This window comes from Sciurus vulgaris (assembly GCF_902686455.1).
Source record: "Sciurus vulgaris genome assembly, chromosome: 1".
NCBI classification, from domain to species: Eukaryota; Metazoa; Chordata; class Mammalia; order Rodentia; family Sciuridae; genus Sciurus; species Sciurus vulgaris.
The window spans coordinates 15844419-15870391 of NC_136461.1; the positions used below are offsets into that span (position 1 = coordinate 15844419).

Sequence of the window (25973 nt, forward strand, 5' to 3'; positions counted from 1 at the left end):
GTGGCCTCAGAGCTCTGCTCTCTTCCCCTCCCAGGGTCCAGATCACCAGAGACAGACCAGATGTGCCACGTTCCTGTTTGCCAGGGTGTCAGACCCTCGGGCCCCAGGGGAGAGCAGAAATGGCATTAAATAACGCTGAATCACAGGGTCAGAAACCTCTCTTCCTGTCCTCCCGCCGCCTGACCACTCACGCAGCGTCTGTCTTTGGCTGGCATGTCTCCGACGCCCGCTGATGTCCCCCATCTCCCCTTTCAGTTGGGGAAAGCGGGTCTCAGGCCCAGAGCCCACCAGGGGGCTAACATGCCGGGGCCTTTCTCCTTTTCCTTGTGCCAAGCTAATGCACTTTTATTTAACAAAACACACATGCAGCACTGTCTGCGTGCTTGACAAGCATCACCTCTTTTCATCCTTGTTACAACTTTAGCCGATAGGATTCTCATGCACCTACCTTACAGGTGAATGATCTGAGGTCCAGAGAGGTTAAGTATCTGGTGGAAGGTCACACAGCTAATAAGCGTCAGAGCAAGGATTATAAACCCAGGCAGCCAGCTCCAGGACCTGTGCTCTTAAACCACCTCTGCAAACTGCCTCAGGTCATGGGATCAGCGCTGGATTTCTTCTGGTGATGGCAGGAACCTGATTTTCCCTGTACTAATGGATTTTTTTTTTTTTTTTTTTGAGTGAGTCAATTTAAAAATTTAAAATTTAACTGGTGACATGGATACAGCCGAAGTCCTGATAATGGTTCAACTGCAGTCTGACGAACACTGATCAGTCCAAGGGGGAGGACAAAGCCCAGAGAGGGGATGGGTCCTGACGAGGGTCACACAGCACGTCAGCTTGTAAGCCGCCGGGGCCGCCGGTGCCCGTCTGCCTCCTGCACTGAGGGCCAAGCGCCCGGAGGAGTGTGGAGCTGAGCTCACTGGCCCTGGGGCGCCCGTCTCCACAGCCGCTCCCAGCAGGGGCGGCCGAGCCCCGGGCCCCGGCCAGGCCCAGTGGGTGACGTGGCCACTGCCCAGCTGACTACGGCGCGCCTCTTCCTTCTCGCCTGTCTCTTCGCAGTGGCAGCCGGGCGCTCTGTCCCACCTGCGCCACCTCCGCTTCCTTCCAGAAGCTTCCAGGGCCCCCCCCTTGGGAGCGTGACCCACCCGGTCCATGCGGCCTTCAGGGAGGAGCTCAGCCCTGGGAGGGCTGCGGAGACCCAGCGAGCGCGGGGAGAGGCGGGAGGCGCCCGGCCCCGCCTCGGAGGCCAGCAGCCTGCCCTTCTCCCCGCGGTGCTGGGAAGGAGCTGGGCCCCCACGCCGGTCCCCACACAGACGTGGAGGCCGAGGCCCGAGGGGTGGGCAGCGGCCCTGCACCAGCACTGGCTGGGGTTCGGCCGTGCGCACAGCCGCCCGGCCCGGGGCCGGACCCTGGTGCCCACCAGCTCCGTGCGGCCTCCTCTGCCCCTTCTCTCTCGGCCTGGGTCCCTCACCTGTCCGGCCCCTCGTGACCCAGGTGCAGTGTGTTGTTTGAAATGTCTGTCGCTCTGCCGGCGTGATGTACGACCGTCTTTAAGCCTCGTGTAGACGGGAGAGTCCCTGCGCGGCACTCTAAAATCATGGTGTAGACGGCGCATAGAAAGGATTAAAACCCGCTTCCCAACAAGCCTCTGAGAGGGGCCTGCCGGAGCTGGACGGGGCTGTTTTCTTTCCCACTCATTCTTCCGGCCGACAGCCTCTGGCCTCGCTGTCTCCGGGTGAGGAAGGAGCGTGAGCCCCCGCCTCGGGCAACCCTGGGTTCAGATCCTGGCTCCCCCGCTTCCCAGCCTCTGACCCTCTCTGAACCTCAGGCTCCTCATCTATGAAATGGGGACGCCTTCTGAGGGGTCCCGTGGATTGAGTGCCTGGATGCCTGAGCCATGCCCGGTGCGCGTCCTGGCCCGGGGTGGACATCGGGTGATGATGGCCGTCCCTGCTGCCTGTCGTCACTAAGCGCGGCCCCCACTGGGCTCCCCTGGCGGTGCACGTCGTCACTTCCCTGTGCAGGTGGAGATGTCCAGGCAGCACACCCCGCCGGGCAGTCAGGGCCCCGTGGGGGTCGGGGACCTGAGCTGCGGAGCAGACGCCTGGGACGCCCTGCCCGCCCGACAGGCCGGCTTTCCCTGGTGCATCGCTCCCTTCCCCCCGCCCTGGCGTGGATCCTCGTCCCCGTGTTTACCCAGGCCCGTGCTGGACCCGTCCACTTCCTGCCTCTCCAGCGTCTCTCCGTACCCAGCTCCAGATGTGCCCAGGCCTTCCCGAGCCCTGAGGGTGCCGGGCGGGCTTCCCGAGCCCTGAGGGTGCCGGGCGGGGACGAGGAAGGGCTCGGGCCGCTCCCCAGCATGGCCCAGGACACCTGAAGCCTGGGGCCCACTGTGCCCCCCAGGAGAGAGTGGGCGACTGGCCCTGTCCACCCACCCAGACCCTCCGACATTCTGAGGGTGACGTCCCCACTTTATAGCATCCCGGAACGCAGCGTCTGGTACCGCGGTCCCTGCAGACTGTCCCTAGGAGAGGGCGGAGTCCAGGCCGGGGAAGGGATCTCTCGGGGTACGTGGGCACTCAGAGCCTCACTTCCCCTGCGCTGACCGCCGGCCCGGTTCAGACCAGGAAGCATCTGTGATGGCCACGGGGACAGGGTCCCAGAGTCGGAGGAGCAGGCCGAGTCCTGGAGAGAGAAGCCGGCTCCCGAGGCCCATCCCCAGCCGGGCCCAGCTGGACCTCTGCGCTCTCAGCAGGACCGCAGAGCGAGGCGACCACCTCAGGAAGCCCAGGTGGCCTCTTGGAGGAGGGGCTTCCTGGGGAGCGGGGTGCACGGTTCCAGCTCTCCCTCTGCCCCCAGGTGACCACAGGGCCTTGGGCGATGCCGTCACCACTCTGCCTCTGTCTCCTCGTCTGCGATGGGGACAGTGCAGGGCCCTCCAAAGAGCCTTCAGAGGTGAAGGGAGCCAGCACGCACCTCCTGCTCGGCCTGGCCCCGACGCCGTCTGCGCCCAGGTTCATTACGAGCCCAGGGAAGCCTGTGGGGGTGACCGAGTGGCCCTGGTGCAGCCCTCTCAGGCAGTGCCCACCTCTGGGGGTCAGCTCTGACTCTGGGCACGTGGGTCCCGCCTGCAGGGACTCGGGCACAGGGGGCGAGGGGGTCAGGTGTGAGGCCGCGGGCCGGGAGGGGCGCCAGGCTGCCTGAGGAATTCCGGGGGAAGAGCTGCGCCTTCTCCCACGGGCGCTGGGGGGCCACCGGCAGGCCACGAGCCGGGAGTGACATGATGAAAGGGGTGTTGGGGACGCTCCTGCGGCAGCGGTTTCAGGATGGATGGGCGGTGGGAAGGTCCTGAGGGGAGGCAGGAAGCCGGCTGGGCGGCCGGCTTGGGACGGTCCCAGGGAGGTGCGCAGGGAGCCTTGGGTCACCATGACCCCAGGACCTCGTCAGCGCCAGTGGGGCGGGGCCCAGGCTGCGGGGCTGCACGGCCCGAGACCCGGCCTCCCCTGGCATGGGCAGCTTCGCTGGGGAGTCCCCGGAGGGCGTCGGGCTGAGCAAGCTGAACGCCTGCAGATTTATGAGGTGTGGGGGGCGCGCGGGGTGGGGGTGAGACAGGCTGCCCAGAGGAGGGCGAGGGCGTCCCCCACCCCGCCCACCACGCAGCCAGCGCAGGCCACTTCCCTGGCTCCTGAAGAGGCCACACCTGCTGCCTCGGTTTCCCCTGACAAACACCCTGAGAGGCAGGAGGAGAAGGGCCACGCACAAGAGCCTGAGACACGAGGGTCCGTGGAATGTTCTGGAGCTTCTGCGCCAGGGTCAGGAGATGTAGGGTCTGAAAGCGGACTCAGTCGGCGTGGGTTCCGTTGGTGACTTTCTGAGGAACAAGTCTGCGGAGTGTCCAGAGACAGGACTTCCCCGGGGAGCCGTCTGAATGGTCCCTAATCCGCCTGCCTCTGGGGAACGAGCTCGGACTGGGACCTCCCACCTCCTCTGTTGTCTCAGTATCTTTAATAAACATTTCTTTTCACTTAAGACCTTTTTACAAAATTCAGGGTAACGGTAGGCGTGGCAACGGCGGGAGGAGGCAGGGCCTTCCCCCTGCTGGTGGGTGACGGACGGGCGGCTGCGGGGCCCAGAGTGGGCTCAGGGCTCAGATCATTCTGGAATTCTTGGGCCACCTCTCCATGCGGGGGGACCCTGCTGGCCCACAGGGATGAGCCCCCAGGATGACGCAGGTACATTCCAGGGAGCGGGGAGGTGGCTTGGGAGCTCTGGGGGTGGGGGTCTCCCAAAGGCAATGACAGTGAGGGGTGAGGAGATTTAAGTAGCTGGAAACGGAGCGGAGGGCGCCCAGAGGGGACGTGCAGGGCAGGCAGGTGTGATCAGACCTTGCTCCACGGGCCGGCAGGGAGACCTGAGCAGACCGTGTCTGAGCCCCAATGTCCTCGACAGTATGACGCGCTCAGCGCCGAGGGTCTCGCTGTGGGCCAGCTGTGTCTGCAGGTGTGGCCCACAGGGCTGGGCCTTGGCCCCCAGGCCTGAAGGCGTCATGGGGAGGCACAGAGGGAGGACACGGGAGGGGGCTCCTGGCAGGAGGGTGAGCACAGGGGGGCTGGCTCCCCGGACCGCCCTCTATCCTCATCCCCCGCGCAGAGCCTGGTGCGTGTGGGAGCCCAGCCGGTTAGGCTGGGTGGGTTAGTTAGCTGGTTAACTGTTAACTCACCAGAAATCGACTAAGATCCTGCCCCTCGGGCCTTTGCACTTGCCCTTCGCTCGGCTGGAACCTTCTTCCTGGCTACTCCTCTGACCACAGCATCCTGAGCAAGCCCTGGGCTCAGGTCCGCTGGGCACTGATGGCCGTGAGCCCAGACCCACAGCAATGGCATCTGTGGCGTGGGGACGCTGAGGCTCTCGGGTGCCTCCGTCCCTCTCGGGTCAGGGACCCCGCAGCCTTCACTGCTCTTTCTGTTGTCACCTGCCCCAGGCCCTTGCTGCCTGCCTGGCGTCCGCCTTGCTGGAGGGCTGGACACACTGGCCCGGCTCTGCTGGGCTGAGCGGGGGGCAGACCCCCACCACGAGGGCTGATGAACGAGCGACCACCCGCGTTGGGGCTGTGCTGGGAGGGGCTTCGGAGACTGAGGCATGGTGCCTCGGTTGCTGACCTCCCCGCCCGTGTGATCCGTCACACATTCTGGGAAGGCGTGTCCTGCCCACGAGGACCATCAGCCACCCGCCTTCCTTGATGGCGGTAGCACCTCTGGAGGGGCCCATCCCCTCATGGCCTCGACCCAGACCGTGGCCCAGGGGTCTGCCCCACGCCCTGCAGGCCCCGAGCAGCACCCTGGCTGGCCACCTAAGGCTGGGCCACTTCGCGGTTCCCGAGGCACCGTGTCCTTGAGCTTGCCACGGCTGCCAGGCCTCGAGACCAGGTGTGCAGATCACAGGACTCCCCTGTCAGAGCCGGGGACGTGGGACTCGCCTGCCCTGGGCAGAGCTGGCCCTGCCCTCCTGGGCCCGCCGCTGGGTGGAAGGGATCGGGTACTTGGAGGCAGGTGTACCCTGCTGTTTGGGGCGACAGTGGTTTCCAGAAAGGGGAGCCCAGGGTGTCCAGGAGGAGCCTCTCGGCCAGGCCAGCAGGCTGGGCTGGAGGGGCTCGGAGCCGAGCCCGTGTTGAGGTCAGGAGGCTGAGGCAGGGTCTCGGGGCATCTAGTGTGGTTTTGCTCCCAGTAGTGGCCCCGCCTGCCGCAGGGGCCCCTCCTCGGCCTCAGGGACTGCGTCCTTGCCCAGAGCCAGAGCCCCTGAAACATGCCTCCCATCATCCCGGCCGGGGGAGGGAGGACGCTGGCCCTGCTCCCTGAGACCTGCAGCACCGAGCCCAGGGGCACCACCCATCCGCCTGCTGCAGCCCGTTTTCCTCTCTGCTCCGGGGGTCTCCCCACTCCCCCCTTACCCAGGCCACTTTCCTGAGGTAGTTTTGACGGTGGTCCTGAGACGCTTATGACCACAGCCTTGGGGAGGAGGCTCTGTCCCAGATGGGCACAGGATCCTGTTTGGCGTCTCATCCTCCCCACGAGCCTACGCGGGGAGTGGGGTCGGGAGTCTTGTTTTTCCAGACAAGGAAACTATGGCTCAGAGAGGTGAATGCACTCAACCAAGGCCACACAGCTGGGCCAGGTCAAGCCAGAGGAGGCCAGCTGTCCCCAGAGCCAGCGGTGGGAACAGGTCTGTGGGCCGCCCCAGGCTGGGCGCAGCAGCACCATCAGGAGGCTTGTGGGAAACACAGAGCCCCAGCCACCAGCCGCCAGCCTGGGCCAGGATTCCGAGGCTGGCGGTCTGGAGGGACTTGGAACACCAGGGCTGGTGCTTCCGAACGGGCCCGTCTGTTGTGAGCCGCGGCCGGAGCCATCGCAGTGCTGGGATCTGACCAGCTGTGGGAAGCGAGGAACAAAGAATAGAAAGAAGCAGGGGCTGGGGAGGTAGCTCAGTCGGTAGAGTGCTTGCCTTGTAAGCACAAGGCCCTGGGTTCGATCCCCAGCACCCAAAAAAAAAAAAAAAAAGTGAAAGAAGCAGCAGAGCGTTGGCAGCGGCCCGGAGGCAGAGGCCGCGGGGCCGCGGATTCCGGCCCTGTTCGCTGCCACCTGACGTCTGTGGGTTCCAAACTGTCTGTAAGGAGTGTGGTGGCTTTTTAAGGAGAAGGCAGGTCGCAGAAGCCCTGGACAGGGACCTTCCAGAGGGGCACGAGCAGGAGAGTCGGGCCTGGGCTGGCACAGCCCCGGACCAGCGCAGCTGCCAGGCAGGGCACCGGGTCTCCTGCGCCTCCGTTTCCCCGCCGTGGTCTGGGGACTGGGCACCAGCTGTGGCCGGGTGTGTGGGCACAGCCCGACGCCCCTTCCTCCCTCTCCGCCCGGCCTCTTTCCCAGCCACTGTGCCCGGGCCCTGGACGCCCGTTCATGCCCGGTGGCGGCCTCCTCTGCAAGGCCAGCCCAGCGCCCCGCAGGGCACGCAGGCCGGGGGCTCTCACGGCTGCCCTAGTGGGGCCCTTTTGCGGATGGGGACACTGAGTCCCGGGGCCGCTGGGAGCCTGGCGGCTGCTCCAGTCCCCAGTAGCGGGCGGGCGCGTGCGTGAGCCGGTGCGCCCTCCTCCGCGGTGGCGCCCCGCCTGGCGTATGAGGGGGCACCATGTCACCATCTGTGTTTTCCAATAAAAGAAAATGAAAATTGAAGCACATTAAAAATAGCTCAATTGGGATTCCGGGCGGGTGCTGAGGCTCGCATGGCAGACGCCCAGCCCGCCTCCCCTCCCCAGCCCCGCGCCGGGAGTCATCTGAGGCGAACGGCAAGGGGCCCGCTGCAGGCCGTGTCCCTGACAGCACCAAGGGCTGCGGCCACCCCCAGACCAGCTCCCAAGCTCCCCGGCCCCTGGCTGACGGAGGCCCAGGCTCTTGGGGTCCCACGGAGGCAGGAGGAGATGAGCTCAGAGCCGACGTCTCCAGGCGGACTCTGCACCAGGACCCCCGGGGGGCCAGGGCCCAGCCCCACCTTCTGAGGAGGACACCGGACACCCAGGGCGGAGGGAAGGACCTTGAGTAAGCAGGAGCCCCCGGCCCGTCTCTTCCTCTGCACCCCAAGGACACTAACAGAGCCTGCAGGAGGGGCGTTAGTCCCCTGCCACAGCCCCCAGCCAGGCCCCTTCCCCACTGTGTGACCTGGAGAAGCCCCTTTCCCTCTCTGACCCCCAGGTCCTAGTTCAGGAGGGCGTGGGAGTTTCCCTGGGGGTGTCCGAGGACAGCATGCGACAGCAGCAGGCACTTAGCTCAGGGCCGTGGTCACGACTGTTCGTGGTTTTCTGTGTAGCGGGAGACTGACAGCTGAGCCGTAGGGGCCCAGGTGCGGTCAGGTGGCGAGGGCCTCGAACCCGCCCCAGCCGCTCCCATGAGCATGGGGGCCTCTGTTCAGGCGCCCGGGCGCGTGACTGGGGGTGTCTCTTCCTCCCACGGTCCAGCTGTCTGCAGCAGCATCCGGCACCCAGACCCTCCGTGGGGCCAACATGAAGGCTCAGTTCCTGCCTCAAGGTCCTGAGAATGCTAGGCAGGTAGTGGCCCAGGTCACACAGCCAGCCCGCAGCAGAGGTCCTCTGCCAGGATATGAGTGGCCTGGGCATGAACCGGGTCCATGGACCTCCCTGGACCTTGGCCTGTGCAAGCAGAAGCCAGACCACCTCCTGCTGGATAGCCTTGGGCAAGTTGCTTTGCTTCTCTGAGCCTCAGTTTCTTCATCTATAAAATGGGAATGATTTATAGTTCCTGCCTCTTGGGAAGATGAGGTCCTGGGAAGGCACAAAGTCCATGACGGCCCTAAAAGGAGTCCGCCCCCACCCTTGTCCGGAACAGAGGCTGGCACAGGACCAGCGTCTGCGTGCCGCAGCCTCAGGCCTCACCAGGAGGCTCCTCCGTAACGGGGGCAGTGTGCCGGGCTCCCGGGACGGAGCAGGCAGCAGAGTGCGAAATGGCCACTTCTCCATTAAGGTGCTGCTGTAACAAATCACCACAAAAGTGATGGTTTAAAGCAACGCAGATTTATTATCCCGCAGCTCTGGAGGTTAGAGGTCTGGAACGGGTTTCGGGGGACCGACAGCAGAGTTGGGAGCCAACCCTCTCCAAGGCTGAAGGGGAGAACCCACTTCCTGCGTTTTCCAGCTTCCTCGGCTTGTGGCTCCTTCCTCCCTCTTTGCCTCTGCTTCCATGGTCACGGCTGCCCCGCGACTGTCGCCGGCCTCCCTTCCTGAGGCCCCTCACGATGACGTTGGGCTCACTCGGATAATCTGGGATCACCTCCCCGCAGCTAGGTCCCTCATTCAGTCCTGTCTGCCAAGTCCTTACACACCTGGCTACGTGAGGCGATGCTCACAGCTTCCTGGATGAGGGTGCAGATCTCTCGGGGAGCCCTTGTTCTGTATCCCATGGACGAGAAAGTAGCCTCGGCCTCAGCCATCCCGGGGCCCCGGCTGAAGTGGACAATAAGCACAATGTCATGACGTCGGTTTACTGAGTGACCGCTTTGTGCCCAGTCACGTGGAATCCGAGTCATAAGGACAGCATTTTACTGAGCACCTACTCTACCCGGGCCCGGCTCAGTGCTTTCCTGTGCCCGGTCTCCTTACTGGTCACCACCACCTGCAGGGCAGGCACTAATGCCATTCCCGTTCTGCAGCCCAGGAATGGGAAGTGGTGCCGGGTCTGGGGCCTCTGGTTAGGAAGCGGTTCCAACCAAGCTGACTGCAGGCCACACCCTCGCCCTCAGGAGCTGCCTGGGGGACTGTGCTGAGCCGCCGTCCTCAGCAGCCACGGGTTCCTCGGCCGTGGGCGCAGGCGCTCAGCGAGGGCGTGGGTGGAGAAGGGAAGGACAGCCGGCGTGGCGCGGAGGGCGGGCGCAGGTGCCTGGCCCGGGTAGGGGCTGGGCGGAGCTGTTGACCTGGTGGGCAAAGCCGAGTGTCCGAGCGTGGGGCTCGGGGCATCCAGACCTCAGATGCCACCCGTGATGCGCGCCCTCACCCTCTGTCCCGTGCCGAGGCGTCCCTCCTCCCTCTTCCCGCCTCTCGCGGAGGTCTCTGGGACCCACCGCAGGTCTGTGCTACTCTGGGTTTTAGGTGTGATCCTGGTCCAGTCCCAGGCTGCCTCGGTCTTCCCCTCTCTGCATGGGGCGCCACTGTCATGCGGCATCCTAGTGGCCCCTTCGGCCTCCGCCTGCGGCGTGACCCCTTCACCCGCTCTGCAGGGCTGATGAGCCTCCCAGCCCCAGAGCCCCCACTGGCCGGGGGCAGGAGCAGGTGGGAGAGAGGCCAGGTGCTGGGACAGGGCCTCTGGCAGGGCTGCGCCTCCCCGGGCTCTTGGAGCCAGAGGCTCAGCGAGGAGCCTCGGAAACTGCGTTCCTGGCAGCCTCCGCCAGGGCCTTCCTGCCTCCCCTGAGACCTCGGCCGCAGCCAGCGGAAACGGGACAGATAATTGCGACTTTAAATAAGGCCTAGCGGACACTCCCTGCCAGGCCGTCCCAGGGGACTCTGAGCTTTGGAGGGAGGTGGTGGGAAGGGAGCCCTGGACTTGCTCAGAAGCCCAGCACTACTGACCCTTCCTGGTGACCCAGGCAAGTCTCCAACCCTCTCCGAGCCTCAGTTTCCTCATCTGCTAAATGGGGACCTACGAAAGTTCCTATCGGGTGCACCCCGTAGGCCCACGTGCTGCCGTCCGTCCGCCCACCCTGAAGCCCCGTCCCCATTGCTGTTCTCGGTCCTGCTGGCCATGGCTCGCCTGTGGCCATGACTGTGGAAGCAGCCGCCCTGCAGGGCTCCGGCCAAGAGCTTTGCAGACCCAGGAGTAGGGCATTCGCTGCCCCCATCTCCCAGATGAGGTCCCCAAGGCTCCAGAGCCGTGTGGGGAGGGAAGGGGTTAGACGCGCCCATCAGCCCGAGGGGACCACCCGCCACACGCCTCAGCCCCTCCCAGAAGCATCCATCCCCGACGCTCGGCCACCAGCACACTAGACGCTTGGGTCCCAGAGCCAGCTTCCCAGGGGCAGCCGGAATTCAGCCTCGGGGTCTGATGGCCACCACAGAACAGAGTCCCTCGTGAGGAGGAGCCCTGAGTGGGCTGGGGAGGCGAGGCCGAGCAGGCCCGGGGACTGGGCAAGGCGGGGCCTCTGCTCCCGGGACCCGGGGCGTGGTGCGGCCAGTGGCTGGTGAGGGCTGGGCCTGTCCTGTCCCTGGGCTTAGCACAAGGCCACCTGCCCACCCTCTGAGGCAACCCCTCCGTGTGCCTGGGAGAGACTGTCTGCTGGTCACTCTGCAGCCCAGCGTTGGAGGCCAGGCCAGGTCAAAGGCAGAGCTCGAAGGGCGTCAGGGTGCGCTGCGGGGACGGCTTGCTGCGGGGAGACGCCTGGGCCATCCTTCAGGAGCCCTGGGTTTTCCAGGCGAGCACTCTGGGTGGGGCCGGGGGCAAGAAGAGTGAGGGCCCGGCACATGGGAGGAGGTCCTCATCCCTGGAGTCCTCCACTAATGCTGGCCTGCTGGGACACCCCGTCCTTCCAGGCAGCAGTGGTCAGAGGGAGCAGACTGGCCTCTGCACACGGTGCCATTGGGATCACCAGGGCCAGCCTGAGGGCCTTGCACGGCACACTGGCCCTGGTCCCCTCAGGGCTGCGAGGAGGACAGCTCCTGCCTCTTTGAGACCTGGTCAGTGTCCAGGACAGCACTGGCTTGGAGCCTCACACATCACAGTGGTGAGCCCCTCCAGATTGCCGACCTCCCCGGAAGACCTTACCTGACTTCACAGAATGAATCTCTAGCACAGGCAAGAAGCCTGCTCTGCTGAGCTCCAGCAGCAGCTAGGGAAGCCCACTGCAGGTGACCTGCTGTCTTGGCACCTCACAGACGCCTCCCCATTCTGCAGACTGAGGGGCATCTACCAGTGGGGCAGGAAGAACACAGCTGGCTATGTGGAGACCTCATCCCTGCCCACTCCGGCTGCCTGGCAACAGCCTCCTGCCTCTGGATCAGACCATACCTGCTGCCTGCTTCTGCACTGCCACGTTCAGGCATGGAAGCCCCCACTTCCCAACTTTACCCTCTACTTCAGCCCTTACCTGAGGCACTGGACACCCCAGAGTTTCCTTGGGATGGTGAGAGGTTCCATCACATAGCCCACAAGTGAAGACAGCTTTCCCCACCCGCCTGCTACTGGCTTGCAGGCACTTGCAACTAACTCGTCTTCACCAAACCTCAGTTGGCTTATCTGCAAAACAGGGACAATCCTGTGCTCTGAAGACTTCAGGGAGACTTATGTGAACTCAGTGCGATCCTGGACGTCACCAGCATGGCACAGTGCCGGGCAGGTGGTAGGCGGTAGCCGTGGAGATGCTGGCGGGAGGTGGCTTTTCCTCCTTTCCTGGCTGGCACAGGGTGCCTGTCCCTTGTGTCTTCTCCTGGCAGGGCCTCGCAGGGTACCTGGTTGGTAGACAGTGAACGGGAACTGATGACGAGGACATAGTCTCCTGTGAAGGTGACGGGGAGATGACTGAGCAACTCTACTAAGACATATCAGCATGCAAGAGAGGACCCCAGCAGACTGTCCTGCTTCACTGCCTGGGAGGCCAGGAGTGGCTAGCCAGGGAGCCTCGGGCGTCACGCGGAGCAGGAACAATGCCCCAGGGTATTCTGTCATTGTACCTACCTGCCAACCATCCAGGGAGACCCAGAGGGGAGCTCTTCAGGCATTCTAGAAATGTCTTCTCTGAGGCAGCAGCCAAAAGGGGAGAGACTTAGAGCCATCAGAGCTGGTTTGGAATCTCTGTTTTGAGCAGCTGTGTGGCTTAGGGTAGCTTTCTGTACCTCTCTGATCCCTTAGCTGCAATTTCCTCTTCTATTACATGAACCGGTTACACAAGCGAACGGATGGATGGCCAAATCAGGCCACCCACCTCGGAAGATCCCCTCTGCCCTCGGGAGGAGCCTCAGTCTTCAAACAGGCATTGGAGATTCCGGAGTCTGGAGGTCCCTGTCTTCCAGAGGGGGCCTTGCTCACTCCTCCCTCCAGCCGCTGTATGAGCTGTTTCCTCTGCGCCGGGCACCCTCTCTGTCTTCTTTATCCCCTTTCTCTTCTTCCTTTGGCCTGGCTGTCTCCTACATGCTCTTTGGGGTTCAGGCCAGGTGTTACTTATTCAGGAAGGCGTCACGCTGACACCTGGGCAGGACTCCCTGCTTTGTTGGGAGATGACATCTGGATGCGCCTGGGATCCCCCTGTGGAGTGACAGGGGATAGTGGGGCTGAATCTGGGCCCCTCTGTGGGGAGGGGTGGGCCTCAGCCATGTCCAGACCTGATGTGATCTGGGAAAGAGGTCTGCTAGTCCCGTGGGGTCCCCGAGAAACAGGCTACCTGGAGGCAGGGGGAAGCCAGCTTCAGAGGCAGCAGGACAGCATCCGGGACGCCAGGCTGAGCGAGAGTCCAGCTCCAAGTGAGGGCCCTGGCGCCTCGAAAGTCCTTGGGAACTCGCAGGGTAGGAGCCATAAGGATTCAGCCTTTGCTTCAGACCAGCCAGCATCATGAGAAAGTGTCTGTTTTGATTCTCTAGAACTTGGCATGGGCTTGGCACATAGTAGGTGTTCAACAAATGTTATCTGACTGGATGGGAAACGTGGAGAGCAAATGTATAGAAGTATAGATGAGTGATATGAATGGAAAGAGGTTAGTGAACAGGCAGGTGGGGAGGTGAATGGAAAGGAGAGAAAGAGGGAGGTTGCTTCGTGGGTGGTAATGGATGGTGGATGGATGAATGAGTGGATGGTGGTGGATGGATGGAGGATAGTGATGGGTGGATGGATGGATGGATGGCTGGGTGGATGGTGGATAGTGGTGGATGGTGGATGGATGGGTGTTGGATGGATAGATGAGTGGATGGATAGATGGATGATGGATGGGTGGACAGATGGATAGATAGATGATGTATGGTTGATTGGATGGATGGCTGAGTGGATGGTGGATGGGTGATGGATGGTTAGATGGATGGGTGGACAAATGGATGGATGGATACCTAAGTAGACATGTGGTAGACGGATATAAAGGGTAAGTGAGAGGGGTAGGTGGATGGACAAGAAGATAGCAAAGTGGCAGAATGATTTCATACATGGTTGTGTGGATTGGGTGCTTCAGTGAATGGATGGATGTGAGAATAGGTGGGTGCGTTGTTGGGTGGGTGGGTAGATGGATGGACGGGCAGACATGTGAATAGACATGTATATAGGTGGGTAAATGGGCGGGTGAGTGAGAGAATGTCATGATAATTCATGGATGATTGCAAGGTCAGGATGGTTGGAAAAATGGATAGATGGGTAGGTGTAGGGGTCAAAGGGCGAATGAATGAACAGTCACCCTTCCTGCAGCTCAATGCCTGACACCTTGCCCAGAAGTGGAGGGTGGTCTGGGCTCTGGGATCTGAGTTAATTGTCCTTCACTGGGGGAAACCAGTGCCAATTAGGCAAATAGATCCAGGCCCAGCAGGTCCTGTGGCAGGCTTGCTAATTGACTCCAGCCTGACAGACCCTGGACTCACAGTGGCCTGTGTCTTATTGATTTGTCATTTACACTCCACTCACATCCAAAAGGATTCGAGGTGACTTACATGATTAAACCCACATGAAATAGGACATTAAGAAATCAAGTGAGACAGCAAAGAGGCCACAGAACCCAGGGGTTAAAAGCACCTGGTTCACCTCCCAGGTCTTCTGCTGTGTGATGTGGGGCAGGGTGCTTAACCTCTCTGAAGCTTTATTTGCCCCCATCCGTAGGGAGAAAGGGAGAATGGGAGGAAGAGAGGTTGGTGGAGGAAGAGAGGTTAGTGGGGCAAGAGAGGTTGGTGCAGGAAGGCAAGTTGGGTGCAGGAAGGCGTACGGATGATAATAGGTACTTAAGTGGGATGCTGAGCAAATGGGTGGGAGGGAGAGTGGGGGAGGTGATTGGCTGAGTGGAATGATGGACAGGTGGTTAGTGACTGTGCACGTGGGGTGGGCGGAGGGGGACCAGGATAACTCACCTCACAGGTGCTGTGAGCCTCAGATGAGGTGACGTCTGTGACAGCTTTGCACAGCGGTTAGCACAGCGCCAGCGCCTTGAGCAACAGCCGACCCTCCATCTCCGGGTCTCACCTCTTGGGTTCAGCCGACCATGGATCCAGAGTAGTTTTTAAAGATTCCATCCAAGGCGCAGACCTGTTTTTCTTGTCAGTATTCCCTAGACGCTGCAGGATGATGGTATTTACATGGCGCTCACGCGGCGTTGGGTGTGGAATCCAGGGATGGGGTAAAGTATACGGGAGGAGGTCGAAGCTTTGTGTAAATCCGTCCTGTTTGGTAAGGGACTTGAGCTTGTGAGGATGTGGGACCTACGGGGTCCTGGGACCGATCCCCTTGGACACCCAGGGACAGCTGTCATGTATACGCCATCTTGACCCAGTGACCACATTTCCAGACGCCCAGACTGGGGGTGGAGGCGGGAACGGCCTTTGGCCTCCGGTCTCCGGGGTGATCATCGGGCGAGGTGTTTCGGCAGCAAGGCCGTTGGCCCAGGCTGGCTGGACGCAGCCCTGCCTCCACGGCGCTTCCAGTCCCCTCGAGGGCCCCCGAGTCAAAGAAAGCTGCCGGCCGGGACAAATGCAGTGACGGAGTCTCACCCGTGACCGCGGGAGCCCTGCTTCCCAGGTCACCAGGGAGGTGGCATTTGAGATGGGTCTTGAAGGACAGGGGTGAGTGTCCCAGGCAGGTCAGAGGGTGAGGATCATCTCAGGGAGAAGGAACAGCAGCTGAGTGCCCACTGCAGAGTGACCTGGTGGCAGAGGGGATGTGAAGTGCGTGGCAGGGGCATCCCACATACCTGGGACCCGGTCTCGCTAAGGGCAGTCCGAACTCTCTTTTCTCCAGTAAAGGACAGCAGTCATCCCTCCCTCCGCCAGTCACGTTAAGCTCTCACAGCATAAAAAGGCAAAGGACTCAGGATGGTACCGAGCACACAGTAGTAATGATCACGATCTCCTACTATTAGATGGGAAGGGTGTGTGCATCCATTTAAGTACAGGAGCTTTAAACATTGACAACTAGGGGCAAAACCTGGTCCCCAGAGGCGACCCGGTATGGGAGGGTCGTAGGCTTGGGTTCGAATCCTGACTTGCTGTGTGACCCTGGTCAAGTCGCCCAACCTCTCAGAGCGTCTGCTTCCGTGAGAACATGGGCGAAGGCGGGGCTCTCCATGTGTGCAGGGCCCTTCCCGCCCTGCCGCCCGCCCTCCCCTCCCCAGCAGGCCCTGGTGTTCATTACCACCCTCCCCACCCCCGCAACCCCATCTCAGACCCCCATCCATCATCCTGTCCTTCGCAGAGGTTAAGAGGGTCCCCGAGCAGCGAGTCCACGCTCCCCCCAGCCCCGGCTGCACAATGCTGCCCGCTGTTCGCAGCAGCCCGGCTGGCCCGAGGATTGGGTTTCCGCCGGGCGGCCGGCACTGGCGGATGCCCAAGCCAGCGGCAGGCAGGCAGGCAGGGGACAGAGCGGAGGAGCAGACGTCACAGGGACTCCCCCGCCCAGGCCTGAGGAAACACGGGGAGGCTCCGAGCAGGCCACCGAGGCGGAGAAGGGCCTCCATGCTGTGTCAAGACAGAGGGACGCCGCTGCGAGGGTCCAGGCAGAAGGATTTCACATTAGCAGGGCCCCTTCCTCCAGCCCGACGGCCAGGCAGGGGGCTGAGCTGGAGAAATAACTGCTGCCTGGTGGGGGTTTTGCTTCAGAAAGTCCACAGCCTTCCAGGAGCTGGCCCTGGACCCTCTGGTGGGCCAGGGAGCCCCGGCCCTCTCGGACGCCTGTCCCCACGTGTTTGGAGGAGAGGCCTCTGAAGCCCGGTCAGGCGGCCTGGGATGTGCGGAGAGGTATTGATGAGGCGCCTCCCGTGGGTGGCTTCTGCAGGTGTTCGCCGCCGTCCCCAAGGCCTCCTTGAGTCCCCAGAGCGAGGCTGTGAGCTGCCCAGAGCAGGGATTCTGCCACCGCTGTTTTCCAAATAAGGAAGCTGAGGCTCAGAGAGGAAGTGACTTTTCCCAAGCTTGTCGGTGGCCTTGAACCTCACCTCCTGGTTCCCGGCTGTTGCATGTCTTGGAATTTCTAATTTGGACCATGAAAATAATGCTCTGGGCTCCGAGAGAGAGTCTGGGTCAGACCTCCAGGCTGTGGCTGGCATCTGACCCTCCAGCCCAGGCAGGGTTTGGCGGGGCCTGCTGGGGAGGGTCCTGCCCGGCCTCTGCCCTTGGGTCACATACCCAGCTTTGGCTATCTGGGTTGTGGGCTGCCGTCCAGTCTGGGGGAAGAGACCTCTGGGTATAGCTGCCAGGGGTCCATCCATGTTCAGTGTCTAACCCTCCTGCCCCGGCTGGTGCCCACCTTGAGCGGCACTTCCTCTGTGGCCGGACGGTTCTCAGGACAGGTCATGCCCCTGCTCTCCTCGGGAACCCTCCAGAGCTCCCCACTGCCTATCGAATAGGATGCCAGCTCTTCGGCCCCCTGTTTGAGGCTGTCCACGTTCTCGCTGCTCCTGGGCCACTGCCGCCTCCCACGAAGGGTTTCGCTCCCACGGCCTGGGACACTTTTCCCGGAGCCCCCAGCCGAGGGCTGGCCGCTGGTTTTGCTGTGACCGAATGCCCTCGGCCTGAGGCCTGGACTCTGCCCGCCCCCCTGTGGCATGCCCTCCACTCTCCCCAGCTCCGATGCCGCCACCTCTCACCACCTCTCCTAATTCCCTGGTCAGAGCTCTGTGTGTCCTGGCATCCAGCCGGGACCAACCATCTCCCCGCCTCTCCCTGGAGTGAGTCCATACGCTGGGCCGTAGTCCTGGAGCTCCTGGAGGGAGGGACCCTTGGATCCAGCTGCGTCCCCAGTGCCTGGCACACACCGGGTGGAGTAGATGCTCACTGAGTGACCATGACTTTGCTACTTCAAGCGGCCAGATGGGGAGAAGTCAAGGACAGCTGCCAGGAAGAGGGAAGGAGCCTTTGAGCTGGATTTTGGAAGAGAAGTTAGCCAAGCTAACAAAGCAGGAAGGGCCAAGCATTCCAGGGAGAACATTCTGGAAGTGTCAGTTCCCTAAGGCTCGGGAAGTATAGTACCTTCTGCAAGCAGAGGGGAATTCAGGGCAGCTGGACCCTTGGGGCGTGGAAGAGGGGGTCTAGGAGGTTAGTACCGGTCTGGCTGGCAGGGGCTTGGACACTAGGAGCGAGGACTCTATCCTGCAGGCCTGGGGACGCTGGGCCTCAGACACGGGCTTCAGCTCCCGCGTGCAGGGTGGAGCGCCTTCTCTGTGCCAGGCTGAGGGCACAGCAGTGAGCGGGCAGCACAGACCTCACCCAGAACGAGGCCCGGGAGACTGCGGGTCCACCGCACACACCCACATGATGTCATTCAGTTCCCATGAGGACCCACTGAACAGAAGCAGAAACTGAGGCCCAGAGAGGACGGCCAGCTCGCTTGCACACCAGAAAGTGGACAGAGCCCAGGCCGTCTGCCCCAGGACCTGCCGCCCCCCGCCTCTCCTGCCGTCTCACAACCTCCCGGCCGGGAGGACACACGTGCACACAGAGGCCCTGACAGCTTTGGTTTTGTGTCCTCTGTGTCTAAGGCCACGGCCTCGCGACTTCAGAAGGCACAGTGGGAGGAGACAGGGGGAGGCTCACCCCCCTCTACCTGTGCCCTTGCGAGGGTTGCTCCCCTCTGACCTCAGTCTCCTCATCTGTGAAAGGGGGCTCACCCCTGGGCCCGGCAGGTTCGGCCGAGCCTGCAGTGTCATAGCCTCTCAGCCGACGCTTGGCACACCACGGTGCCTCGTGGGAGTCCCGTCCTTACCTCCCTGGCACAAACAGTGTCTGTGGCCCTGGAGGGTGACGGCTGGAGAGGGGTCAGGCAGGCCGACGGGCCGGCCAGGCGCAGGGCAGCCTCCGCCCCAGATGGAGAGCAGGGCCCCACGCTGCCGCCTCGGCTGCCTGACGCTAACGACTTCAGCGTGTCCCCCTTTTAGCTCAAATATTTCTGAAATGCACACTGCTCGTTCACACGTAGCCGGAGGGCCGCGGGGCCTCCCCAGCCGCGCTCGGGCCTCCTGATTACTTTCTTCTGTGCGGCCGCCAGGAAGGAGAGGGGCTGCCGCCCAGCGGGGCTGGGCCGAGGCCGCCACAGCCCACACCCCGAGTTCTCCCTCAGCAGCGAGGAGCCGGGCGGCCCAGCTTCCGCCCGGATGCTGAGGGTCCGTGTGCCTCACTCTCCCCTTCTGTGCATTGGGGCTTCTTTTCTAAAGTGGACACTTACGGTGGCTAAGACCTGGGCACCCATGTGCCAATGGGATGGTGGGGTAGGTGGCGCAGGGGCAGGGAAACCACGTGGTCAGGGCTGGAGTGGGAGGCGGGACCCAGCAGAGGGGCCCCACCCGGGGTCACCTCCTTGCCTTGACCTCGGCTGGCCCCTCCCACCCCCTTTGAGCCTCCACCTACCGTCGCCTCCTCCAGGAAGCCCTCCCCACCTGGCCTCCCCTCCTCTCTGCTTGGCTTCCCCAACCCACAACACACTCTGCACGTGCCCCTGGTGGTCTTTGTCACGTCCTCGTGGTGATTAATTATCTGCATACAGTGACAGTGACTTCCCTGTGTGAGGGATTGTCATTGTCACAGTGGGGATGGGGACAGGGACATTTCCAGCACTTCAGCGGCAGCTCGAGGAGCCCGGCTGCCCCCAGGCATGGGCAGTGATGTGACGCTGGGTCTTCCGGGGACGCGTGTGTTTAACTGCCAGTCTTGTGTTTGTTTTCCCTCTTTGTGTGGCAGGTGATACTGGTTTTCCATTTATAACGATGATGATTCTTTTCCTTTTTAAAATGTACTTTAAAAAGAGAGAGAATGGGAAGAAAAATAGTAACTAGTTCATGGTCCCGGGTGTAGGTGAGAAGGCTCAGGGCGTGTTCGCCTGCGAGGCGGGAGCCCGGGAATCCCAGCTGGAGCTTGCCTTCAAGCCGGATGGACGGGGACAGGTCCCCCAGCTGCTTGGGGGCCCCAGCACCTGCCCTTCAGGGTCACAGACACCGTCGGAAGAGGGTAGGGCCTGTACAGTTACCACCCAGGACGCCTGCGGTTTCTGAGACCCCGTGAAGCACCCCTGGCTGCAGAGCTGTGGGGTGGGGTGGATTCAGAGGACTTCCTAGTGGAGGTGACCTGAGTTGGAAGGTCACAGATGAAGAGCATCAGGGCGGACAAAGAAGGCGTGGAGGGAAGGGGCCAGGAGGAAGAGGAGACGCGGGGTTGGGGCGAGAGAGCACCATGCAGTCCGTCTGCCTGGAGCGCAGATTGAAGTGCAGCAGGCGGGGACCTTGGGCAAGCTCCCCAGCTTCCCAGGACTGAGTTTCCCCATCCGTGAAGTGGGGCAGTAGCCAGGCCCTCTGAGCATTGCCGTGCAGATGTTGGTGCGTTTCTGGCTCTTAATGGAGTCTCGGTGGGCGCGGGCTCCCTCCCTCTGTAGATTCTTAGAACTGGAGGGAGGCGTCTGGGGTGTTACGGGAGGAGGAAGGAGTGTTGTGGGTGGGGCAGCTCCGCTCCTGGACCCACCAAGGCTCCTGGGCAGGGTCAGCTCCAGATTCCCACAGGGTGGGGTTTGGCTTGTACTTGGCTGGAGAAGAACAAAGAAGAAACTTGGGGCATCTCGGGCGAGCAACTTCAGATGTGCGGGGACGGGCCCCCTGCGCGCAGCCTGTGGCAGCCACACGGAGGCTGATGTTTGTCAGATGTTGGCAGCGTGGCCTGGGAGACGGGGGAGGCCGGGAGGTGGAGACTCGTGGACCTGCCTTCACTGTCAGGGGCCACTCGATGAGCCCCGAGGAAGGGTCGTGTGGGCAGGCACTGGGCAGACCAGAAAGCACGGCACCCGTCTGAACTGACCCATCGAGTGCAGATGGACGGACTTGCTCCACGCTGGCGCACTTTGCCTGTGATCAGCCTGCACACACAGCTTGGCAGCTATGACGGCCGTTGTGCAGGCGAGGAAACTGAGGCTCAGGAAGGCCCCAGGTTCTGAGCCAGGTGGGAGATGGTGTTAGAGGTCAGGTCTCCCTGGCCTCCAAGGCTGGGTCTACGTGCCCGACTTGCCAGCCTTTGGCAGGCGGCAGAGGGAGGCGTCAAGACTGACGACCACAGGGCCAAGGGGATGCTGCAGAGAGAACAGCCATGTGTTCCTTCCCGTCCCAGCCCAGCGGTGGTGACACAGAGCCAGGGTTCCAGGCAAAGCCCAAGACTGGCATGGTGAGCGAGAGCAGATGCCCCTCCCTCCTGGGCATCCACAGACTTCACAATCCCTTCTAGGCCCTTCCTGCTGGTGAGCCAGGGGCCGGTTCCCCTGCAGTCGCTCTGAGCACCTCCCCAGGTCATTCCCCGCCCAGTGTGTTCAGGCCCGGCGTGATGGAAGGAGTAGAACCCGATGCCCCCTGGCCCAGGCTTCTGGGGAGCCCAGGTTTGGCCCTGATTTTCCCTGGGTGTCTTTTGGCCAGTCATTTGCACCCCTGGGCCTGAGTTTCCATCCTTGGAATGAGGATCTCAGTTCCCAGCCACTCCTTCTCTGGGCCAGGGAAACTTCCAGTGTTCCTGCTTGGGGTCGGCCCAGGAATCCGGCCAAGGGGTGGGGCCACCTGCTCGCGGGCTCGCCTCCCCCACCCGACCCCGTTCTGTCCCAGAAGCGTCTCCTCTCCCCACTGCACGCAGCTCCAGCAGCTGTTCCTCGGGCCCAGGCAAAGAGCCCGGCTCGGCGCGTCCCTGGCCAAGGCCGATGAGAGAAAACAGGTTAAAAGTTCAGCCCTTGTTCTCTCCAGGAAGAAAAATCTGTAGCATTTGGAGTGTGAAAAGAAACCCTTTTTTCCAGCTCCAAAGCTGCATAATAGAACTTCCCTCCAATTTGCCATCAAAAAGATGCCCTTGGCACTGGCACCCCCCGCCCCCCCCACCCCTCCCCAGAGTGGCCCCCTGGTGCAAAGGGACACGGTGACCACAAACACAACCACAGGTGGTCCCAGGGATGCCTCTGCATCCTGTCTTGTCATCTCAGGGATCTGACTGGGGTCACCTCTAGCCTGATGCCTCCTCCCTTCCCATCCTCCTCCCACTGAGACCTTCTCAGTGACCTGGACCTCGGACACCCTGCCCCAATCTCCTGGCCCCAGTGCATCCAGACCATCGGACTGACTGTGTTAGGGGCCTAGGGTGCAGGCAGGATGCCACTTCCAGCCCTACCACTAACTCCTGTGATCTTCAGGAAGTCCCTCCCTGCCCTGTGCTTCAGCTGCCCAGGGCTGGACCACGACTAGCATCTCAGATGGTCAGCGTTCATCTCCTGAGGCACGGCAGTGAGCAGCACTGTGTGGTCGCAGAGTGTGGGATTGATTAATGATGCCTGCCCTGAACATGGCGTGGTAGATGGTAGCACAGTGGTGAGCCTGCCTCCTAGCTACTGTCACTGAGCTGGGTGGCGTGGAAGGTCCCACCTACTCTCTGTAGCCTTTCCATTCACGCCTCATCTCTACTACCAGGCTGAGAACTGCTCTCGCGTAGGCTCTGATCTTCATGGGCTCCCTCTTGGGGTGCCTAGCACAGTGCCTGGTACCTGAGCTTTGGGATATATTTGTTGAGGGAATGCTTGAAAGGGGTCAATTTAAATCTGTTCCATGCACTGTAATTCAATTTGAAACGTGTCTGAGGGCTGGAGTGTAGCTCAGTGGCAGAGAACTTGTCCCGCATGCATCAGGCCCTGGGTTCCATCCCTCGTATCTGGGGTGGGGGGAGTATCTTGAAGCCCCTTTGCCAGAGAAGGGTAGAAGGGAGGGGTCCTGAACTTGACTTGGGGTGACGACCTCTAAAGCTGTGCCGGTCTCCTTCACCCACAGCCTGTGGGGCTCCTTCCCACAATCCAGCTACTGATGTAGAAGCTGATTGGTGTCTCCTGAATCCCCAGAGGGCTTGTGACTACCGGTCCCCGCTGCTGCTGGATCTCACCAACCCTGCATCCCCAGGATCTGACCCTGGGGGCAGAGTTGGCTGGGCCCCCTGGGAGGGGCCCCAGGGTTGAGAATGAGCACCCTTAGGTCCAGGAGGGACGGGGTTCCCTGTCAGAACGTGCAGCCTAGAGGCGAGAAGGAGTAACACACCGGGTCCGTGGGCAGAAGAGAAGTCCCTCTAGGACTTAGGTTCCAGTTTTTGAGAATTTGATACAAGCCGAAAAGTGAGCTGAGACCCATGATTTGACGTAAAAGTTCAAGGGTTTGGTGATGGAGCCTCTGGAACCCATCCCGGAGACCCCATATTGACTCTTGCCCGCCAGAAAATTAGGGAGAGGACAGTACTTAGGTCAGACGTGATGGGCTGCAGGGATGGGGGCTGAGCCTGAAGTTGCGCCTAGAGGTGCGGAACCTAGAGAAATGGAATCAGGGGACTGGCGGTGGGAGGAGGTGGGATCACGGAGCGCCCAGAGGATTACCTGGAGCCGGATGACCGGGCAGTGGAAGTGGGCGGGGCTCTGGGAGGAAGGACCTCGAGGGGAGGAGTCTTGGGGTTCGGACAGAGTGATTGACAGCGCTGGGTGGGCGGGGCGGGGCGTGACTGCTTGCTCTCCCCACAGAAACGCTGATGGACTCCACGACGGCGACGGCTGAGCTGGGCTGGATGGTGCATCCCCCATCAGGGGTGAGTCTCTGGTCCCCAAGCCCTGCTAGGTCCCCCACTGTATGGCGGGCCCTGTTGCAGGACCTGAATGCCACCTCACATTCCAGCCCCTCTTCCCTCTTCAGGGCCCAGAGCCAGGCTGCTCATGTCCCACCCTCCCCATCCCCTACCATGGATGGAGCGCCCGTTACCATGACAACAGGCTGGATGCTTTTAGACTTTATCCCAGGGAATCCTCGAGGCGAGGCTGAGAAGTAGTACTCTCACAACCCCCATTTCAGATGAGAAAAGTGAGCTCTCACTTCCTGAGGACCGCTCTGTGTCGCGGGCACGCAGCACCTGTGCGCTTCAGCGGTGAAAATCGCTCCCTTTTAGCCCCGAGAAGGCTAAAGCTCAGAGAGGTGCAGCCACCTGCCCAGGACCCTGCAGCTAATAAGTGAAGGGGCTCAGATTTGTTTTATTCGGTGCTGGGATGGAACCCAGGGCCTTGTGCTTGCTGGACACACTCCGTGCTGAGCTGCACCCAGGACTTTGTATCCAGGGCTGTGACCAGTTTCTCTCTGGCGCCTCCCTGGCTCCCCATAACACCAGGACTCTCTCCATCCCTGGTTCTGAGCCTCGTATTTCCTTGGGCAGAGCCTGCCTCTATGCGCTGAGGTCCCTGAGAGCAAGACCGACTTGATCTGGAGTCCTTTCTCCCCAGCACTTGTGCAGAGGGAGAGGCTGTGGGGCCAAGATGCCGTCCCAGCACCACCCACCAGCGCTGAGCTGTGGTCTCCTGTCTGTGAAGTGGTCCTGATAATGTCTCCCCCAGGGCTGTTGGGAGATTGTCCTCCAAAGGGTCTAACCCAGAGCCTGGCATAGGTTGGTCCCTGAGAGAGAGAGTGGCTGTGCTAATTATCACCATCGTCACGGCCATCGCCATCGATTTTAATCCTCACTTCCCCTCCCCTGGTTTCTGGGGGAGGACCCTGGCCTCCACAGCCCAGCCCTGCCCTGCCCCCACCCCATCCCCTCTGGGGACTCAGCTGCAGCCCCAGGGAGCTGCTCCCCCACCACCCCCAGGCCTGCGCTCTCAATAGGCAGGGCCCCAGGGTCAGGCCTCTTTCTGTGGCTCTTTCTTGTCACCAATTTTCCATCTGCGAAGGCGGCTGGGCCCAGCAGCCCCACCCTGCCAGTAATGAGGCCAGGCTGGGCTGCAGGGCCCCCGGACGCAATTATTTGGGGTGTTTGGGCTGCAGGGCCTCCGCATGTTAATTAGAGAGAGGGGAGAAAGGCAGAGTGCTCTAATTAAGTGCTCTAATTAAGTTCTGAAGAAGAGCAGCAGTTGTAACAAGGGGCTGACTTTGTCACATGGTGCCACCAAAAAAAAAAATTAAATGCAACGTCGGGAGCCTCCGGGTCGCCATCGAAGCAGAGGCTGGGCCCTCGAGCCCGCTCGGCCTGCCCGGCGCAAGCTCTCTCCCGAGTGCCCCACTCTCCCCAGGCCACAGCCCTCACTCTGTCCTGCCCAGACTTGGCCAGAGAATCTGTGCAACAAAGGACAAAGAACACCCACTTTGTCACCTGCCATGCCCACAGTCACGTTTGGCAGTTGGGGAAATAGAGGCCCAGAGAGGGGAAGAGATGGCCCGGGACCCACATCAGGCCGGCAGGCTGTGTCCTGGGGCAGCACAGGCTAGTGCATCTGGATCTACATGACCTGGGTCAAGTGAGGTCGCTGGCCCAGTCTCTTCCCTCTTCTGTATGGTGGTGAGAATCCCGGCTGAGGAACAAGACTGTAAGGACACGCAGCGCTGGGCCTGGCCAGGGACCAGGAGGACTCTGCTGTCAGGGTCCCAGGTGAAGCCAGCCCAACCCCCGAGGAGGGGCATGGGAGGAGGCCCGAGGCAGCTGCCCCCAGCACGCTCTTCACGCACTGGGGAGGCCAGGCTGGGCACGGGGCTGCTCACTCGCATGTCCCCAAAAGCCCAAGGGAAAGTAGGTGAACTCAAACACAGGCATCCAGGGGACAGACTGTCGCAGAGGTCGAGAAGGGCTGGGGTGTGGCTCAGGGATAGAGCAAAGCCCATGCCCTGGGTGCGGCTCCCAGCACCCACGTCAAAACGAAACAAAGCGAGGCTCAGCCATGGGTTCCAGCTCAGCCTGAGAGTGGGCGGAGATCACCCAGGTCCTGTGTCAGGCCCAGTTCAGGCTGGCACCCAGGCAGGAAGGACAGGAGAGCCCCCTCGAGGCACCTGAGAGCAGACAGTGCTCTGAGGAGCCCTAGCAGCTGAGAGCCCCAGAGGGGAGCTGCTCTCCTCGGGAAGGACTCTGACTTCCCGGTCCCCTAGGAAGCCAGTGGGGCAACTCCATCTTTCCCATCATGCTCGGAGTCCCCAGAGGCAAGGACTTTGTCTCCCTGGTCATACAGGGAGCTCCCAGAGGGCAGAAGTTCCAACTCCCCCATCAAACTGGAAGCTCCCGCACAGAGTGTGTGTCAGAAGCATCCCGAAGGGCAGGGACCTCCCCTTCTCCCTTCCGGGTGGGAACTTCCTGAGCTCAGGGTCCAGGCCTCCTTTATCAGATTAGCGAGCCCCTGACAGTAAGGCCACGTCATGCATGTCACCTGGGGGGGTACCAAGAGCGGGTGCACACCTTTGCCCTTGGATTGGTGTGTCGCTGTCACAGACGGGGCATTTGCTAGGGTCCGGGCTGTCCCATCAGCCTGGGAAGT

General features: G+C 61.9%; 2 protein-coding genes across 4 annotated transcripts in view; both read left to right on the forward strand.

Moving 5' to 3' along the window:
- Nucleotides 1–25445, forward strand: part of EPHA8 (EPH receptor A8) — a 165114-nt gene extending 139669 nt beyond the window's left edge. The window contains exon 18 of the transcript XR_013766242.1: nucleotides 25428–25445. The gene's annotated coding sequence lies outside the window, so the exon portion shown is untranslated. The remainder of the gene's footprint in view (nucleotides 1–25427) is intronic.
- EPHB2 (EPH receptor B2) overlaps nucleotides 1–25973 on the forward strand; it is a 147599-nt gene that overhangs the window by 27114 nt on the left and 94512 nt on the right. For all 3 annotated transcript variants that reach the window (XM_079100325.1, XM_079100323.1, XM_079100324.1), the window contains exon 2: nucleotides 23214–23278. In XM_079100325.1, the coding sequence (XP_078956451.1) occupies nucleotides 23214–23278 (65 nt within the window). The remainder of the gene's footprint in view (nucleotides 1–23213; nucleotides 23279–25973) is intronic.